Source organism: Oncorhynchus tshawytscha, linkage group LG23 (assembly GCF_018296145.1).
Source record: "Oncorhynchus tshawytscha isolate Ot180627B linkage group LG23, Otsh_v2.0, whole genome shotgun sequence".
NCBI lineage: Eukaryota > Metazoa > Chordata > Actinopteri > Salmoniformes > Salmonidae > Oncorhynchus > Oncorhynchus tshawytscha.
In genome coordinates, this window is record NC_056451.1 from 14,533,075 (window position 1) to 14,553,465 (window position 20,391).

The window sequence follows — 20,391 nt, forward strand, 5'->3', positions numbered from 1 at the left end:
AGTAGCGGAAAAAATACATTTCTTTATAGACAGGAAATCCCATTGGGATGAATTGAGTGCTCCTATCTCATCAAGCAATTGGGTGCTGTATAATTCCTCAACTAATGATTAACAAGCCATGCTTTGCTTTTGGATATGCAGTGCATAGTTTTGCTACTCGCACACTGTACTCTCACTAACCTATAGAAGTTATGTAATCACTGGGCATGTGGGTGTGTAGTGAAAAGGAAAATAACTCTTTGATTCGGCTTTCTTTGGAAATGATTATCTTTACAGTATGGCTTTGACAGTAGATAGACTTCCTCATCAATAAGATGAATGGGACTGATACTGAACCACCTGTGAAGCTACACCATCCTTGATTAAAACAGCCTGTTCCAAAATATAACTGATTAGCATACCAAGGTGGGGTTGAGGAGAGCAAAGAGAAGGGCAAGGTAGAGGTGTGGCAGAGAGGGGGTGGCAAGGGGAGAGCTGTGTCCACATGGGGTCCATCATTTAGTGATACATTTCACCTTTGCTCAAATATATTTGCTAATATCAAAGTCCAAATGAAAGGTCACTTTCACACTTTTTCTGTCACCTCAGAAACTCTAAATTCAGGTCAGGACTGTGTTGATAAACACCCCACTCACATGATTCCATGGCTTTTGTAACTAAACAAGAATCTTTCATAATACCAGGTATTGTGCAAAAAGGTTACAACATTGATAAATGTATGGTTGTGTTCTGTCCAACCATTTCAGCAAAGTAGATAAAAAATTCAGACTTTGCCAAATGTTTTTGGCTGTTGCTCTTTTTTAGCGTAGTCAATTGGGTTGGTTGATAATGATGGCAGACACACACACACACACACACACACACACACACACACACACACACACACACACACACACACACACACACACACACACACACACAATGCAATGCGGGGAAAATTACTACTCCAGATGTTAAAAACAGCTAACCAAACAGAGTTGTCCTGAAATAAACTGTGCTCCTTCCACACACAGCATTCATTTATCGATTAGTCTATGTAGGCCAACCTCCTCAGAGGAGAACTACTCCTACTGGAGCGTATGTGAAATGGCGTTCAATTAATGATGTGGAGCGATAGGTAACAATGCCTCCTGGGTGACAGTTGTCGATGTGTTCATAGAGTCCCTGGTTTGAGGAGATGGACGGAAGCAACACTGTTACACTACCATCACAGAGACAGAGCTTTGTTACTCCCAGAAACACAATTTCTGACAGGAAACAACATTAACAAGCCTACTCCCTAAGTTTGTTTTATTCACTGCTTTAGCACACTCTGCTAACCCGGATGTCTTAGCCGTGTCTGAATCCTTGAATCTGTCCAAGACAGAAGTGCCAAAGGGGGCGGTGTTGCAATCTACTGCAAAGATAGCATGCAGAGTTCTGTATTACTATCTAAGTCTGTACCCAAACAATTCGAGCTTCTACCTCTAAAGATTCAACTTTCCAGAAACAAGACCTCCCTCTGCCCACTGCTGTGCCCTCGATACCATATGTGAATTGATTGCCCCCCATCTATCTTCTGAGCCCGTACTACTAGGTGACCTAAACTGGGACATGCTTAACACCCCGGCCATCCTACAATCCAAGCTTGATGCCCTCAATCTCACACAAATTATCAATGAACCTACCAGGTACAACTCCAAATCCGTAAACACGGGCACCCTCATAGATGTCATCCTAACTAAGTCGCCCTCCAAATACACCTCTGCTGTTTTCAATCAAGATCTCAGCGATCACTACCTCATTGCCTGCATCCATAATGGGTCTGCGACCAAACAACCACCCCTCATCACTGTCAAACGCTCCCTAAAACACTTCTGCGAGCAGGCCTTTCTAATTGACCTGGCCTGGGTATCCTGGAATGACATTGACCTCATCCCGTCAGTAGATGATGCCTGGCTATTCTTTAAAAGTGCCTTCCTCACCATCTTAAATAAGCAAGCCCCATTCAAAAAATGTAGAACTAGGAATAGATATAGTCCTTGGTTCACTCCAGACCTGTCTGCCCTTGACCAGCACAAAAACATCCTGATGCATTGGCATCGATCAGCCCCCGTGATATGCAACTTTTCAGGTAATATGGAACAAATATACACAGGAAGTTAGGAAAGCTAAGGCTAGCTTTTTCAAACAGAAATTTGCATCCTGTAGTACCAACTCAAAAAAGTTCTGGGACACTGTAAAGTCCTCCCAGCTGCCCACTGCTCTGAGGCTAGAAAACACTGTCACCACTGATAAATCCACTATAATTGAGAATTTCAATTAGCATTTCTCTACGGCTGGCCATGCTTTCCACCTGGCTACCCCTAACCCGGTCAACTGCTCGGCACCCTCCACAGCAACCCGCCAAAGCCCCCACCATTTCTCCTTTACCAAAATCCAAATAGCTGATGTTCTGAAAGAGCTGCAAAATCTGGACCCCTACAAATCAGCCGGGCTAGACAATCTGGACCCTCTCTTTCTAAAACTATCTGCCGAAATTGTTGCAACCCCTATTACTAGCCTGTTCAACCTCTGTTTCGTATCATCTGAGATTCCCAAAGATTGGAAATCTGCCACGGTCATCCCCCTCTTCAAAGGGGGAGGCACTCTAGACCCAAACTGCTACAGACCTATATCTATCCTACACTGTCTTTCTAAGGCCTTCGAAAGCCAAGTTAACAAACAGATTACCGACCATTTCGAATCCCACCGTACCTTCTCCGCTATGCAATCTGGTTTCAGAGCTGGTCATGGGTGCACCTCAGCCACGCTCAAGGTCCTAAATGATATCTTAACCGCCATCGATAAGAAACAATACTGTGCAGCCGTATTCATCGACCTGATGAAATTAAATCTAGAATAGGCTTCCTATATCGCAACAAAGCATCCTTCACTCATGCTGCCAAACATACCCTCGTAAAACTGACCATCCTACCGATCCTCGACTTCGGTGATGTCATCTATAAAATTGCCTCCAACACTCTACTCAACAAACTGGATGCAGTCTATCACAGTGCCATCCGTTTTGTCACCAAAGCCCCATACACTACCCACCATTGCGACCTGTACGCTCTCGTTGGTTGGCCCTTGCTTCATACTCGTCGCCAAACCCACTGGCTACAGGTTATCTACAAGTCTCTGCTAGGTAAAGCCCCACCTTATCTCAGCTCACTGGTCACCATAGTAGCACCTACTCATAGCACGCGCTCCAGCAGGTATATCTCATTGGTCACCCGCAAAGCCAATTCCTCCTTTGGTCGTCTTTCCTTACAGTTCTCTGCTACCAATGACTGGAACGAACTGCAAAAATCTCTGAAGCTGGAGACTCATATCTCCCTCACTAGCTTTATTAAGCACCAGCTGTCAGAGCAGCTCACAGATCACTGCACCTGTACATAGCCCATCTGTAAACAGCCCATCTACCTACCTTATCCCCATACTGTATTTATTTATCTTGCTCCTTTGCACCCCAGTATCTCTACTTGCACATTCATCTTCTGCACATCTACCATTCCAGTGTTTTAATTGCTGTATTGTAATTACTTCACCACCATGGCCTATTTATTGCCTTAACTCCCTTATCTTACCTCATTTGCACTCACTGTATATAGACTCTTTGTTTTCTTTTGTTCTACTGTATTATTGACTATGTTTTGTTTATTCCATGTGTAACTCTGGATTGTTGTATGTGTCGAATTGCTATGCTTTGTCTTGGCCAGGTTGCAGTTGCAAATGAGAACTTGTTCTCAACTAGCCTACCTGGTGAAATAACAGGTTAATTTTAAGGAATTAACACCAAAATAATTGAAAAGAAGTGCAGTCGACTGTGCAAATCCACACATAAAATATGCATGACCAGTGGACTGGAGGAAATCCTTCACAAGATTCAACTCTTCCTTTCTGTATAAGATTATCTCATAAAAACATAATGATAAATTATTATATTGGTTGTTATGGTTATAATTATTGCATCTGATAAATGCTGTGCTCATGAAAGGACTCTTGGGGGAAACAAATGTCTGATTTTCTGTTGTTGTTGTTGACTAAATCTTTTTGACATTTCAGAAAATGGCCCCTTATTAAATTTCACACACCATGTACACCCACCCGGTCCACTGGGCTTAGCTCTTCTACAAGTTATATGATGAGTTACCAACATTGAGTTATTTATACCCCTAAACTTGATCAATATTCAATACACCACCATCTCCATCCTGCTCCCTGCAGTGCAGCAGTGGTGGGTTGGTAAGGATCCTATTTTGAAAGGAGCTGGAAGTGGGGGTCAAAGTGCTCAATCAACTAAAGGGCATTTGTAGTGTTCCTATAAAATCTGTTTTATTTCTTGACTAATTCTGTTGAGTGTTTCCCAAATTTATTTTTCTCAGTTTTGTTTTCCCTATTTTTAGGTTTTCGCTCTCAAAATCAGTTTTTTTATTTTACAAAATCAACAAAACTGGATGTTCTAAGTCAAGGATGGGCAACTTTGATAGGGCTCTGGGGGCCACAAAAATCTGAACTCATCATGAGGCGCCACAGGTTGCTCATGGATCTGCACACCCACATCCATGCTTAACAATTATAGATAGCTGGCAGCTAAACTAATTTAGCAATCTAAAATTATTTGAGCTGACATGGGCTAATTGACTGGCTATCAGTGACTGACAAAACAAGAGAAAAACGGCTGATCCACAACCATATTTAGAAATTGCACCTTGTATATTCTAGTATTTTAACTCAAGTAAATTGAGACCTCGACTGAGTTCAAAAACATATGTACACTTTTTTGATATGAGAGACCACACTTTCTGTCTTTTTCTCCTGGATTATTGTTAAGGCCCCTGAAGCAAGAATGAAACCAGTCCAAAACAATCCAAGCCATGTTATTTTTCATTAAAAGGGGCAATTGAGAGAAGCAACTGTTGGTGAGACAATGAATGTACCCAAACAACAGACTGAGGTCCTTGCAGCATGTAAACCGTCTCTGGTGTCATTTCCTCATCATAATTGTGTGAGTATTTATTTATTGGTCCCTGGGGATGGCGGCAGGGGGTGGTGAGGTGGGGGGACATATTGTGAAAGGCTTCCTCTCTCTTGATGAGTGCTGAGGAAAAGGTCACATTACTGCTGGTGAGTGTGACAGATGTGTGTCTACGTGTTACGGTGGGCTGGGTAGGTTGTTACATTATCTTTTCGCACCACACACACATTTTTTTTTTTTGCACATTGAGCACTCCTGCCCCTCACTCTCTCCAACCATAGCATGAGATGAGTGTTGGTGTTGTTGTGGTATTACTTGTCTCTGAGCTGTGAAAAGAGTTTCCACACGCGGAGAAAAGCAATGCATGAAATCTGAATATAAAGCAGGTCTGTCTGATCCTCAAACCATCTGCTGTTCTGAGACAAACTGTCAACCACCACAACAACATGTAAATTAGCTGCTGATTGTGTGCTCTGACAGAACAGAGTTACAATCAGGAAGTATTCTTGTACTCTCATATACTGTGTAGGCTAACCCAAATGTTCCACTTGCTACTTTATGACTTAGTCTTTTCTTCTTTGAATCAGTCAAATTTCCACTATAACTCTTCCATGGGTATTCTTCCAAATGGAGTTGTACAAATGGCTGTTTCAAGCATAGGAGATTTTCTGATAAATACCGTGGGAGTTTAGTTTATTTTGATTCCTAACGGGGCCATGGTGGAGGTTATATTCAGGAAACGGCCTTTTTACTCAGATATGAATTATATTTTACACTGGTCCCAATCTAATGAACCATTGCATCCCCTATGATAGCTTTTTCCCAGGCAGGTGTATGAGCAATAAAAAAACATGTCTACAAAGGTCTTTGGGTTAAACATTTTCTGACTGTTAATGCCAAACAGACACTTTAAAGTGGCAATCAGTAGTTAAAACAATAAAGTAATCTCCGGTCCCTGTTTCGGTAAAAAGCTAAGGGATGGGGCTGGAGAAATGTAACCACTCTCAAATTCATAGACAGAGCTATGGATGCAAGGACTGACCATCCATGATATCAAAATAATAGATTTAAGCATGTTTTGAGGCTATATATTTTATATTTACTTTGCTTATATATGAGGCATTTCTAAGTTATATTCTTCAAGTATCAATGAGTACATATAATTAATTTATAAGTTCAAACATGGATGTAGCAACTGCAGATTGCCCCTTTAACCTAAATACATAAAACAACTCATAAATTCTGCGCACACAGGTCAACTGCACTCCATCAAAATGCATGGCTTTACAATTAGCTCTGACCCCATGTCCTTTTTCAAATTAGTGTGGCCATTATACCAGATCTCAGTCAGACAACCTTAACTAAAAGCCCTAATTAATCACACCCAGTTGACTGTGAATTTGAAATAAACCAAAGACAACAGTATTCTGGCGCTCCATAAAGTACAAATTTTGGATCCATGTAACCAAAACAACAAAGTTCACAGTGTGAAAACAAAAAGAAACATGTTAAGTCACACATGCTTTCTTGTTGAACAGAAATTCCAGGACATGGATTACCAGTTTTGTTTGAACAAATCCCTAATTTGACTAAGTCCATAATTTGCTCACCTCTGGTTAAATATGATGAACTGCAGACCAACAAAAAGCAAAGGGCCAGGGTAATTAGCCCAATGACGGAGTCTGTTTAGCAGGAAATACCTACAGATCTGATATGTTGACTGCAGCTCCCTTATAAGGTCGGACAGCTCTTGACCTCTGTTAATAAATGTCTTCTCTGGAGACGTTTTTATACCCGTGTGGGAACGGGAGAGGGAAGCTCATAGGGAACCAATCGAGAGGCTTATCTATCTATTTGTTGACTCACTTGACTTTGTAAAGAAAGTGATAGATTGGAGTAGCAATGAATTATATTTGCTTTGTACAGTACTCACTGTGCCCATTTCCTCAAAGGCAGCAGAAGGGTAAACTGAACCAAAATACAGTGGAATTTTTTATTTTTTTTAAATAAAAAATATTTAAAAATATATATATTTATTTTTTCATTCGGTGGACAAAATTTGAGGGGTCCATAAAACTGCTGTATCATCTAATGACGCCGATCTTATTATCTCTGTCTGTCCTGAGGACAGGCCATTTGCAGCAGTGAGTTGTCTGATCTGCACAGCATCGATTGAGCTCATAATTCTTGCTCAGTCTGCCGGTGCATTCATGCCCTGCAGCAATGATCAAAAGCTAATAGCCACGCTTAACAAGCCATGCTGCTACGAATCATTCAGAGGGCCAGAGACAACAAATATCATAGGTAATAAGTGAGACACACACGCAATCGTAAATGTGAAAACAAGCACATACAGCTTAGCTATTTTTGTACAGCTGTGTCAACAAATTCAAAGAAATCTATGTCATGAGGGCTTCGGCTGAATAAATAACATGATCCAAGAAGGTTCTTTTTAGGCTGTTCTTAGGCTGACAAGCCTAACCATAATGAAACAAGTTCCACTGTGCCAACCCACTGAACATTAACGGATTTGCTCTCACAATATGTAGAATACAAAGCTGTGAATAATGTGTAGTGAACGTAGGGGACTCACCTCGGCCATCTTGCTTGATGTTGTGGAGCAGGTCAGAGTAGTTGACAGGTCCAGTGTTCTCCTCAAACACCAGGTCCACCGAGGTGATGTTGTTCAAGTGTAGCTCTGTGTAGAGGCCCTCCACAGCGAAGTAGCACGGCCGGTCATCCTTCTTGTTATCACTGAACATGAGCAGCACCTGCTCCTTCCACTCAAAGTGCTTGCAGATATGGAGGCCGAACTTGCCCAGCTTTTTGTGCGTGGGGCCCGTGTTGGTGATGGACGGGTACATGTTGATGCCGTTGAAGCCCACGGCTGGGGCGCCCGCCGTTACCATGGGGATGTCCCAGTGGGTGGTGAAGAGGCCCACTGGGGAGGAGGTGTAGTCGCAGCCCGGCCCAATGAAAGCCCAAGGGTCGTGGGCGAACTTGAGGTCAACAGCCATGAGTGGGGCGATGGACTCAGAGCAGATGCCTTCTTCGTTCTCGCTGTTCTCAAACACATAACCCAGGTGGTGGCCGCGGAGGAGCGCTGGGTCAGCGTTGATGGTGTTGATGGCTCGGTCTAGAGCCGGACCCACACGGGGCCAGGCCCAGGGGTAGGCAGTGTTTCTCTGTGGTAGGATGATGGCCAGCGTGATGTTCCCGTGCTGCTGATGGTCCCGGTGGTCTCTGGGGCGTCGGTGTGAATCACGGTGCCGGGAGGACATGCCAGACTGGACCCACTGGAGACAGGCACCCAGCAGCAGAAGAAGAACCAGCAACAGTTTCTCTCCCTGCATCCTCATCCTGTTAGGCTGCTGAATAATGTCCTTGTGAATTATTTATCCTGTAGAGCTAAAGAGGGAGATATAGGGAAACATTTGTACACACACACACACACAGTTTGGAGTCTCTGCATATCTGTTCAACTCTGTTCAAAGAGCTGTTTTGCTTCGTCACAACTGAATTCCCTCAAACTATTTTTCTTCATGTCACGTTTGAGTGGCCTTTGCACTACCATGTTATAGAACATCTGTGAGAGGGTGACTCCCTTATACCAGACTGGAGTTACTGAGTTACTGGGCAGTTCTGTCCCCTCAAATCAGATTTATACTCAGGAGTTGAGAATATAAACGGAATAATTAACCATGCATCAAAGAATGTCAACATGTGTGACAAAATACTTGTCACAGCTCCCTTTAGTAAGTTATAGTGAAGGAGAACTTTCTTAGACAATTACATGGTTGTTAATTGCCTCTATCAAACTGGTAGACCCTTGAGCTTGCACCTGACAGGATATGCATTGATTTAACTGTTAAACTGCACTCGTTGAGATTTGTTTAGCATCAAAGCCTGGTACACCACCAAATACCGAAACAATTTAGCAATAATCGATGTGGCCTTGCATGCCATTTTCACATGCATGTAGGCTAGATAGAACAGTGTTCAATCTGAGGGCAATCACTTTGATTCATTTGAAGCTATAGGCTACATCTTGTTTATAAAGTATTTTATCAAAAACAATTGAGTAATAGGGCGCATAGGGTTATGATACTTCCGTACTTCCGGCACCGACAGAGATGGCCGCCTCGCTTCGCGTTCCTAGGAAACTATGCAGTTTTTTGTTTTTTTACGTGTTATTTCTTACACTAGTACCCCAGGTCATCTTAGGTTTCATTACATACAGCCGAGAAGAACTACTGAATATAAGATCAGCGTCAACTCACCATCAGTACGACCAAGAATATGTTTTTCGCGATGCGGATCCTGTGTTCTGCCTTACAACCAGTGTAACGGAGTGGATTACATGCAGCGACCCAAAAAAACGACTCAGAAAAAGAGGGAAACGAAGCGGTCTTCTGGTCAGACTCCGGAGACGGGCACACCGTGCACCACTCCCTAGCATTCTTCTCGCCAATGTCCAGTCTCTTGACAACAAGGTTGATGAAATCCGAGCAAGGGTAGCATTCCAGAGGGACATCAGAGACAGCAACGTTCTCTGCTTCACGGAAACATGGCTAACCGGAGAGACGCTATCCGAAGCGGTGCAGCCAGCGGGTTTCTCCACGCATCGCGCCGACAGAAACGAACATCTTTCTGGTAAGAAGAGGGGCGGGGGCGTATGCCTTATGACTAACGTGACATGGTGTGATGACAGAAACATACAGGAACTCAAATCCTTCTGTTCACCTGATTTAGAATTCCTCACAATCAAATGTAGACCGCATTATCTACCAAGAGAATTCTCTTCGATTATAATCACAGCCGTATATATCCCCCAAGCAGACACATCGATGGCTCTGAACGAACTTTATTTAACTCTCTGCAAACTGGAAACGATTTATCCGGAGGCTGCATTCATTGTAGCTGGGGATTTTAACAAGGCTAATCTGAAAACAAGACTCCCTAAATTTTATCAGCATATCGATTGCGCAACCAGGGGTGGAAAGACCCTGGATCATTGTTACTCTAACTTCCGCGACGCATATAAGGCCCTGCCCCGCCCCCTTTCGGAAAAGCTGACCACGACTCCATTTTGTTGATCCCTGCCTACAGACAGAAACTAAAACAAGACGCTCCCACGCTGAGGTCTGTCCAACGCTGGTCCGACCAAGCTGACTCCACACTCCAAGACTGCTTCCATCACGTGGACTGGGAGATGTTTCGTATTGCGTCAGACAACAACATTGACGAATACGCTGATTCGGTGTGCGAGTTCATTAGAACGTGCGTTGAAGATGTCGTTCCCATAGCAACGATTAAAACATTCCCTAACCAGAAACCTTGGATTGATGGCAGCATTCGTGTGAAACTGAAGGCACGAACCACTGCTTTTAATCAGGGCAAGGTGTCTGGTAACATGACTGAATACAAACAGTGCAGCTATTCCCTCCGCAAGGCTATCAAACAAGCTAAGCGCCAGTACAGGGACAAAGTAGAATCTCAATTCAACGGCTCAGACACAAGAGGCATGTGGCAGGGTCTACATTCAATCACGGACTACAGGAAGAAACCCAGCCCAGTCACGGACCAGGATGTCTTGCTCCCAGGCAGACTAAATAACTTTTTTGCCCGCTTTGAGGACAATACAGTGCCACTGACACGGCCTGCAACGAAAACATGCGGTCTCTCCTTCACTGCAGCCGAAGTGAGTAAGACATTTAAACGTGTTAACCCTCGCAAGACTGCAGGCCCAGACGGCATCCCCAGCCGCGCCCTCAGAGCATGCGCAGACCAGCTGGCCGGTGTGTTTACGGACATATTCAATCAATCCCTATACCAGTCTGCTGTTCCCACATGCTTCAAGAGGGCCACCATTGTTCCTGTTCCCAAGAAAGCTAAGGTAACTGAGCTAAACGACTACCGCCCGTAGCACTCACATCCGTCATCATGAAGTGCTTTGAGAGACTAGTCAAGGACCATATCACCTCCACCCTACCTGACACCCTAGACCCACTCCAATTTGCTTACCGCCCAAATAGGTCCACAGACGATCCAATCTCAACCACACTGCACACTGCCCTAACCCATCTGGACAAGAGGAATACCTATGTGAGAATGCTGTTCATCGACTACAGCTCGGCATTCAACACCATAGTACCCTCCAAGCTCGTCATCAAGCTCGAGACCCTGGGTCTCGACCCCGCCCTGTGCAACTGGGTTCTGGACTTCCTGACGGGCCGCCCCCAGGTGGTGAGGTTAGGCAACAACATCTCCTCCCCGCTGATCCTCAACACTGGGGCCCCACAAGGGTGCGTTCTGAGCCCTCTCCTGTACTCCCTGTTCACCCACGACTGCGTGGCCATGCACGCCTCCAACTCAATCATCAAGTTTGCGGACGACACAACAGTGGTAGGCTTGATTACCAACAACGACGAGACGGCCTACAGGGAGGAGGTGAGGGCCCTCGGAGTGTGGTGTCAGGAAAATAACCTCACACTCAATGTCAACAAAACTAAGGAGATGATTGTGGACTTCAGGAAACAGCAGAGGGAACACCCCCATCCACATCGATGGAACAGTAGTGGAGAGGGTAGCAAGTTTTAAGTTCCTCGGCATACACATCACAGACAAACTGAATTGGTCCACTCACACAGACAGCATCGTGAGGAAGGCGCAGCAGCGCCTCTTCAACCTCAGGAGGCTGAAGAAATTCGGCTTGTCACCAAAAGCACTCACAAACTTCTACAGATGCACAATCGAGAGCATCCTGGCGGGCTGTATCACCGCCTGGTATGGCAACTGCACCGCCCTCAACCGTAAGGCTCTCCAGAGGGTAGTGAGGTCTGCACAACGCATCACCGGGGGCAAACTACCTGCCCTCCAGGACACCTACACCACCCGATGCTACAGGAAGGCCATAAAGATCATCAAGGACATCAACCACCCGAGCCACTGCCTGTTCACCCCGCTGTCATCCAGAAGGCGAGGTCAGTACAGGTGCATCAAAGCTGGGACCGAGAGACTGAAAAACAGCTTCTATCTCAAGGCCATCAGACTGTTAATCAGCCACCACTAACATTGAGTGGCTACTGCCAACACACTGTCAATGACACTGACTCAACTCCAGCCACTTTAATAATGGGAATTGATGGGAAATGATGTAAATATATCACTAGCCACTTTAAACAATGCTACCTTATATAATGTTACTTACCCTACATTATTCATCTCATATGCATACGTAGATACTGTACTCTATATCATCGACTGCATCCTTACGTAATACATGTATCACTAGCCACTTTAACTATGCCACTTGGTTTACATACTCATCTCATATGTATATACTGTACTCGATATCATCTACTGTATCTTGCCTATGCTGCTCTGTACCATCACTCATTCATATATCCTTATGTACATATTCTTTATCCCCTTACACTGTGTATAAGACAGTAGTTTTTTTGGAATTGTTAGTTAGATTACTTGTTCGTTATTACTGCATTGTCGGAACTAGAAGCACAAGCATTTCGCTACACTCGCATTAACATCTGCTAACCATGTGTATGTGACAAGTAAAATTTGATTTGATTGGATTTGATGATAAACTGATGTCTGCAATCAGATAAAGGCTTTTTCTAGGAGATAACACATATTTAAAACTACTAAATGTATACATAGCAAAACCTAAAACGTTATAAGGACGGTATGCCTGATTTTGTAAAGCTATTAGCTTTATATTAAGCCTAAATATTTGTTCTCACATCATAGCCTACACTCAAAATAATTTAACATGGATTCAAATGTGTTGCGGCTACAAAAACATATTTGACATCTGCCTAAATACAATACAATTACCTTAAATTGAGTTTTCTCCCTCCATGTCAAACTCTGGTTTATTACGACGTCTTGGCACGTGTGACTGTCAGTGACTGAGGTGAAATATCAGCTGCGAGGCTCGAGTTGTGTGGGCAGAGGTACTGATGGGCATGCGAAACCCGCGAAAAGGCAACCCGTGGTTCACGAAAGCCGGGGATATCGACCAAAAAAAACGTAAATTACGTTTTTCCTTTTAGTTGCGCCCAAAGAAATAAGAAACAAATCAAATTGGAAAATCAACAGAATGAATGTACAGCCACAGTCAGTCATTTGAGAGGTACTAGCTCCCACCTCTTATTACCAAAGAAAATAGACTGGACAAAGTTGACGTTGGCTTTCCCGATTCAATTATTTTAGGCTAAGCCATGACAGTCGGTTATTTGCTGTGTCAGACAAAGTAGCCTATCTCTGCAGAAAAATGTGCCTGTTGTTTCATAGTTGTAGCATGAGAAGGTGTAACTTTTTGCCTGAATTAGAAAATAGTCCAAGGAAAGGATAGCAAAGTACCAGCACTGCTCAGCACCTTTAGCTGTGTTGCAGGTTTCCAACTCAGGGAAGCTGATTCTATGCCTGCGTGGGTCAGCTGTTGAACTCCAGGGTCAGGAAATCCCACCGCATCAGGTAGAGAAAGCGAGATGGCAAAAGTAGTGTGCCGTCACACACCAGGAAAATCCTCCACAGCCACGGGTCAAAGAAACACGCGCACACACACTCTGCTTCCCTTCGTCTGGTCTGAGGGTGTGTTCGGCTCCTCACACAGCTGTAGATCCCTGTGTTTGTGACCCCCTATTGTTTGTGTGTGTATGTCTGGTTTCATGACAGTATTCCTTGTCTGTCTATTTCAGTGTTGCGCTGGATAGCCTGAGGCAGCCTTGGCCAGTCCGAGTAGAGACTGACTGCCTGACGCTGGAACAGTGTGGCTGTGCTTGTATGAAAGTGTGTGTGTTCATCTCGTGGCGCCGTCTTACTCCGGCACAGGGGTAGGCTTTCGTTTCCACTGGAGCGGGAGGGAGGGAGGAGAGAGGGAGGGAGGAGAGAGATAATGCGAGAGAGGAGGAGTGGATCTATTATACAAATATTTCGATTCAATTAGCTTTATTGGCATGACGTAACAATGTACATATTGCCAATGCCATACAAATATTTCTTATCAAGCAATTAGCACAGTGGTAAATAATTCTACCACAGAGGATCTGTATTTAAAAGCATGTCCAACAGTCTATGTTGAGAGAAATTATACCAGTTGTTGAGTGCATGCACCTTTGTCATAAAATATCGGGGGTTGAACATGTAAATCAGGTTACACACCCACAGTGCGTTTACATGCACAGAAATAATTATACATTCAACTGATTATGGCAGTAGGCAGATTATGCAATAATCATGTAAAAAAACATACTCTGTTTATCTTCATCGGCATAAAGTCAAAATCGAAGTAAGCATACGCCAACTAAAACACCAGCAATCTTTCGAATTAGGCAGATCTAAACACCGGCGTTCCAGCTGTGCATTTGATCTGTGGATGTGCTAGCACTAGTTTAGAGAGCCTACCTCTTTGAAGTGAGTTCCGAACAACTGAATGTATGCGTTTAGTAGTTTTAACAAACATACTTTATATGTCCGAACTCATAATCAAATATGCATCCCAAAAATACCACAGTCGCTGTTGTAGAACGTTTATTTTGATTGCCGATTTTCTGCGTTCATCAGAGTGCCATCAAGCCTGATTTCAGATGTGTCCAGGTAAACAGGATTATTAGGGAGAATCGTTCTTCTTGCAATACATATAGGTTAACTAACATAACATTTTAGTCGAACTGTTATATTAATCTGACTATCCACAATAATGTCATTATTGTGTGCAGGTAACCATACTCACGATGTGAGCGAATATATTTTCTGAGACCAACTGTTTGTGACATGTGAAGGCCATGATCAGGGCCGCCTGACTACTGCATTTGGGGCCACGGGGCAACGACCTCCAGGGGCCCACTGAGGGGGTCAGGAAATCAGCTAACTTCCTGCATTTCAACACATATTGCCATGGTGCAGAGAGAAAAATGTAGTTTCAAAGCACATTTCCTGCAATTCTAGACTGTTGCCACAGGCCAGGGGAAAAATGTGCTGTTTTACAGCTCATCTAATGCTTTTATTTACATTTTGCCATGAGGCTGAGACAAAATGTTGCAGTTTTAAAGCTAATTTCCTGCAATGCTACACATCTTTCTATCATATGCTATCTGGGGGCCCCTGACCCTGGAGGCCGGGGCCCCGGGGTACATGCTCTGCATCCCCGTTTGGTAAAAAATGAAAAGGCCAAAACAAAATGCACACAGCAGGATCTCAAAATCCAAAAACACCTCACGACCATCTAAAAAAACATTTTAAATTAAGTACTTAATAAAATAGACTAGTATTATACAGCATATACAGAACTCACATTTCATTCATTCATTCTGAGCAGCACATCTGTCCAGTGAGGAGACATCAGTTGAACGGTTTTAAACTAGGCAGTATTTTAGTCCCTGATCTCTGGAGGCATGAGACAGCAGGCACAAACTGTGCTGTATGAGTGCCCAATCTCTTCGTGGTCAAACTGCCACTGAGCTGATTCCCTTACCGCGGGATCATTACAGCTATTAGATTTAAAACGGAAACACTGTCTCTCCGCCTCAGATAGCCTAGTGGTTAAAAGCGTTGGGCCAGTCGCTGGTTCCAATCCCCGAGCCAGCAAGGTGGGAAAATGTTGTTCTGTCCTTGAGCAAGGCAGTTAACAACTGCTCCCTGGGTGCTGATGACGTGAATGTCCATTAAGGAATCCCCTCGCACCTATCTGATTCAGAGGGGTTGGGTTAAATGCAGAAGACACATTTCGGTTGAAAGCATTCAGTTGTGCAACTGACTACCTATCCCCCTTTCCCTATTTTGTGCATGTCGTCATAACTCTCACTCGTGTAAAATGTATTATTGTCATATCTTTTCAAAAATATTTTCCACCCATCTTCATTGTGTCAAGACAAAAATGTTGCTTGGTGACGGACTGACAACCTACTGCCATTTCTTCATCATCAGGCATATGTAATAGCAGAGAGACATTTCTTGAGACCTGGTGTGGGCAGATAACATTTATTGCCTTCTGATATTCAATTTAAAATAAAGCTAGGACCCCGTACATTATAGCTGTGTAGGTGAAGCAAAATGCCGTTTTGAGTGTAAAATGCATTCTGTACATTTCCATGTGAAAGCCATGAACATTGTGGTCGCTCTAATCCTGCCTCTGTTCCCTAAAGAGCTGTTGAATCCTGCAGTCTTTTCCTCACCCCATTGTCTTCCTTCCCCCTCACATTTTTGTGTTATTCTTTCCTCAGCTTATCTTTCCTCTCTTCTATGCCCTCTTATCCAACAGCAGTTTACAGATCAATAAACTCAACAAATCCCTTTGACAAACAAACAAATAATTCTAGGAGAAAAACAAGAAAGGGAGACGCCCCACGTAAATCACATTTGCCAATGAACTGGCTTTCAACCAAGAGGTTTATCTCCCTTGTGGCCAAGATGACACCAGTGCTGTGCCATGTCGGTTTCCCTCCCCTCTGCCCTGCTCACTTATAGACATGCAGAGACAGAGCACATGTAAAATGCAGAGAAAGTACAACTTAACAGGATGCAACAGTTGTAACCTATTAACACATACTTTTCCCTTTATTTCCCCATATCTATATCTAACACACTCATTATCGAATTCTCCCCCAGAATCACTGTCCCTTTTTCTTCCATCCCTAAATTACTCTCCAAGGCTGTGGTTTGAGAACACATCCCCAATTACAGTGCCTTCAGAAAGTATTCATAACCTCTGAAATATTCCACATTGTGTTATAGCCTGAATTCTAAATGGATTAAATAGATTTTGTTTCCCCATCTACATACAATACCCCATAATCACATGACAAAGTGAAAACATGTTTTTAGAAATGTTTGCAAATGTATTGAAAATGAAATACAGAAATATCTCATTTATAAAAGTATTCACACCGAGTCAATACATGTTAGAATCACCTTTGGCAGCGATTACAGCTGTGAGTCTTTCTAGGTAAGTCTCTAAGAGCTTTGCACATCTGGATTGTACAATATTTGCACATTATTATTACAAAAATTATTAAAGGTCTGCCAAGTTGGTTGTTGATCATTGCTAGACAGCCATTTTCAAGTTTTGTCATAGATTTTCAAGCCGATTCAAGTCCAAACTGTAACTAGGCCTCTCATGAACAGTCAATGTTGTCTTGGTAAGCAACTCCAGTGTATATTTGGCTTTGTGTTTTAGGTTATTATCCTGCTGAAAGATTAATTTGTCTCCCAATATCTGTTGGAAAGCATACTGAACTAGGTTTTCCTATATGATTTTGCCTGTGCGTAGCGCTTTTCCATGTATTTTTATTCTATTACTTAGTGTCCAGTTGCAAGCAGGTGTCACGACTCCCACCGAAGGTGGCTCCTATTCCTGTTCAGGCGGAGCTCGGCGGTCGTCGTCACCGGTCTACTAGCTGCCACCGATCCCTTTTCCCTTTTCTGTTGGTTATGTCTTATTGGTTACATCTGTTTCTTGTTTAGGTTTTTAGTTGGGCTATTTAAGCCGGTAAGGCCCGCCTGCTCTTTGTGCGGGCTTATTTTCCCCCTGTTGTTTGTGTGTGGTAGTGCGTTTCAGTTTTGTTTTTTCTCCAGACTGGTTAGGTCCTGTTTTTGGGCCGGTCGTTTATGTGTGCCCTGTATTGGCGTGTACTAATTTCTCTATGCCGGAAATTAAAGCAATCTCCGCACCCACTATGCCTAAGTGCGTCACAACAGGAAGCATGTTTTTGTTTTTATTTTTTATTATTCCTTCTTTTTACTCTTGTCATTTAGGTAAGTATTGTGGAGTAACTACAATGTTGTTGAGCCATCCTCAGTTTTCTATCACAACCATGAAACTCATGTCACCATTAGCCTCATGGTGAAATCCCTGAGCAGTTTCTTTCCTCTCCGGCAACTAAGTTAGGAAGGATACCTGTCTATCTTTCTAGTGACTGAGTGTATTAATACACCATCCAAAGTGTAATTAATAACTTCACCATGCTCAAAGGGATATTCAATGTGTGCTTTTAAAATGTATACTCATCTACCAATAGGTGCCCTTCTTTGCAAGGCATTGGAAAACCTACCTGGTCTTTGTGGTTGAATCTGTGTTTGAAATCCACTGCTCGACTGAGGGACCTTACATATAATTGTATGTCTGGGTACAGAGATGAGGTAGTCAATCAAAAATAATGTTAAACACTAATATTGCACACAGGTTGAGTCCATGCAATTTGTGACTTGTGAAGCACATTTTTACTCCTAAACGTATTTAGGCTTGACATAACAAAGGGGTTGAATACTTATTGACTCAAGACATTTCAGCTATATATTTATATTAATTAAAAATCTAAAATCTAAAAACATATACTGAACAAAAATATAAACGCAACATGTAAGGAGTCGGTCCCATGTTTCCTGAGGTGAAATAAAAGATACCAGAAATGTTCCATATGCACAAAAAGCTTATTTCTCTCAAATTTTGTGCACAAATTTGTTTACATCCCTGTTAGCGAACATTTCTCCTTTGCCAAGATAATCCATCCACATGACAGGTGTGGCATATCAAGAAGCCGATTAAACTGCATGATCATTACACAGGTGCACCTTGTGCTGGGGACAACAAAAGGCCACTAAAATGTGCAGTTTTGTCAGTCAATACAATGCCACAGATGTCTCAAGTTGAGGGAGTGTGCAATTGGTATGCTGACTGCACAAATTTAAATGTTAATTTCTCTACCATAAGCCGCCTCCAACGTCATTTTAGAGAACCTGGAAGTATGTCCAACCGGCCTCACAACTGCATACTACGTGTGACCACGCCAGCTCAGGACCTTCAAATGTGGCTTCTTCACCTGCGGGATCGACTGAGACCAGCCACCCGGACAGCTGATGAAACTGAGGAGTATTTCTGTCTGTGGTACAGCCCTTTTGTGGGGAAAAACTCATTCTGATTGGCTGGGACTGGCTCCCAAATGGGTGGGCCTATGTATGTTGCATATTGCATTTATATTTTTGTTCAGTATAATTCAATTTTGACATTATGGGTTATTGTGTCTAGGCCAGTGACAAACAATCTATATTTAATCCATTTTAATATCAGGCTGTAACACAAAATTAGGAAAAAGTCAAGGGGTGTGAATACTTTCTGAAGGCACTGTATTTTGTGCTAGCACAGACTAGCAGATGCTGCTATGTACCCTTTTCACTTGCTTGATCACTGAATATTTCATATTTAACTATGACCTTCAGATCAAAGCCAAACGGTAACAAGAAAACCTTTTCTTGTTCCACTACAGACGAGGGAAATCATGGAGAGCTCTGGCACTGTGCCACCATAGCATTGAACATTATTTCCTCTGTCTCTGTTAGCACATTTCCATCCACAGTTTTAAGAGTAAAGTCATATCGTACAACAACAAAAAATCACAACAGCTTAGATGGAAACAGGAAGTTTCAGTACAATTGTATAAATCCCGACAGAATTTGTTTCGTTTGACATGGTGGGATCATTTTGTGTCTGTAAAATTAAGTATGCGAGAAATAGCGGTAGAATTGCCATTATTCGCAAATATTGATATAATAACCATCATATTGAAGCAAACTTAGAGTCATTCAATATGGCGGTTGGTCTATGACTCAGGAAACTATACCATTTATTATGCCTAAGATTAAATAAGTTATGATGAACTTCATAGGGTTGAGAAAGTGGACAATGATGAGCTTGATGCTCCTTTCCAATAAATATCAAGGGTCTTGACATGATGAACAATGCTTGACTGCCATTTAACAAATAAAACAATTCTTGCTCTTATCCATAATAATCTCACCATGTAGACTAGCCTAACTGCACTGTATCTGCAAGCTGTTGGCTAGAGTGCACTTGCCAAAACCAGAGTAGACCAATTTTGACCTATCTGTTCATGCCTTATATTTCCTTCCTCAGTTTTGCTAAAACAGACAAGTCCGTGCAAGGAAGGGGTTAGTGGTGGGGAGGGATATCCATTAGTGGGTTAACAAAGTGTGAGAGTCTGTCATGTCAGCTTCCTCTCTGGTGCCCTCTAGCCATGCACCTCTCTCTCCTTATCAGGGAAAGTGGAGGAAGAACAGAATACTGCACCACTCCTCAGGGCTCCATGCTAAGCAAATCTAAGTGCGGCTTTGGTCATTTTTCCATGTACTGTAGTTTCCAGTATTGGGCTATTGTAGGATAAATAGGAGTACCAAATACAGCCAAGATATATATGGTATATACAGTTCAAGTAGGAAGTTTACATACACCTCAGCCAACTACATTTAAACTCAGTTTTTCACAATTCCTGACATTTAAGTAAAAATTCCCTGTCTTAGGTCAGTTAGGATCACCACTTTTTTTTAAGAATGTGAAATGTCAGAATAATAGAGAGAAT

General features: G+C 42.9%; 1 protein-coding gene across 2 annotated transcripts in view; it reads right to left on the bottom strand.

Moving 5' to 3' along the window:
* npr1b (natriuretic peptide receptor 1b) overlaps nt 1-13,843 on the bottom strand; it is a 57,549-nt gene extending 43,706 nt beyond the window's left edge. Inside the window, exons 1-2 of one of the 2 annotated variants that reach the window (XM_024385701.2) lie at nt 13,398-13,843; nt 7,593-8,407 (exon numbers count right to left, since the gene is read on the bottom strand). In XM_024385701.2, coding sequence (XP_024241469.1) covers nt 7,593-8,358 — 766 coding nt within the window. In that variant the 5' untranslated portion in view covers nt 8,359-8,407; nt 13,398-13,843. Of the gene's footprint in view, nt 1-7,592; nt 8,408-12,853 lie in introns of both variants that reach the window. The other variant, XM_024385700.2, reaches the window with a different exon arrangement.
* Between the last annotated feature and the right edge of the window lie 6,548 nt (nt 13,844-20,391).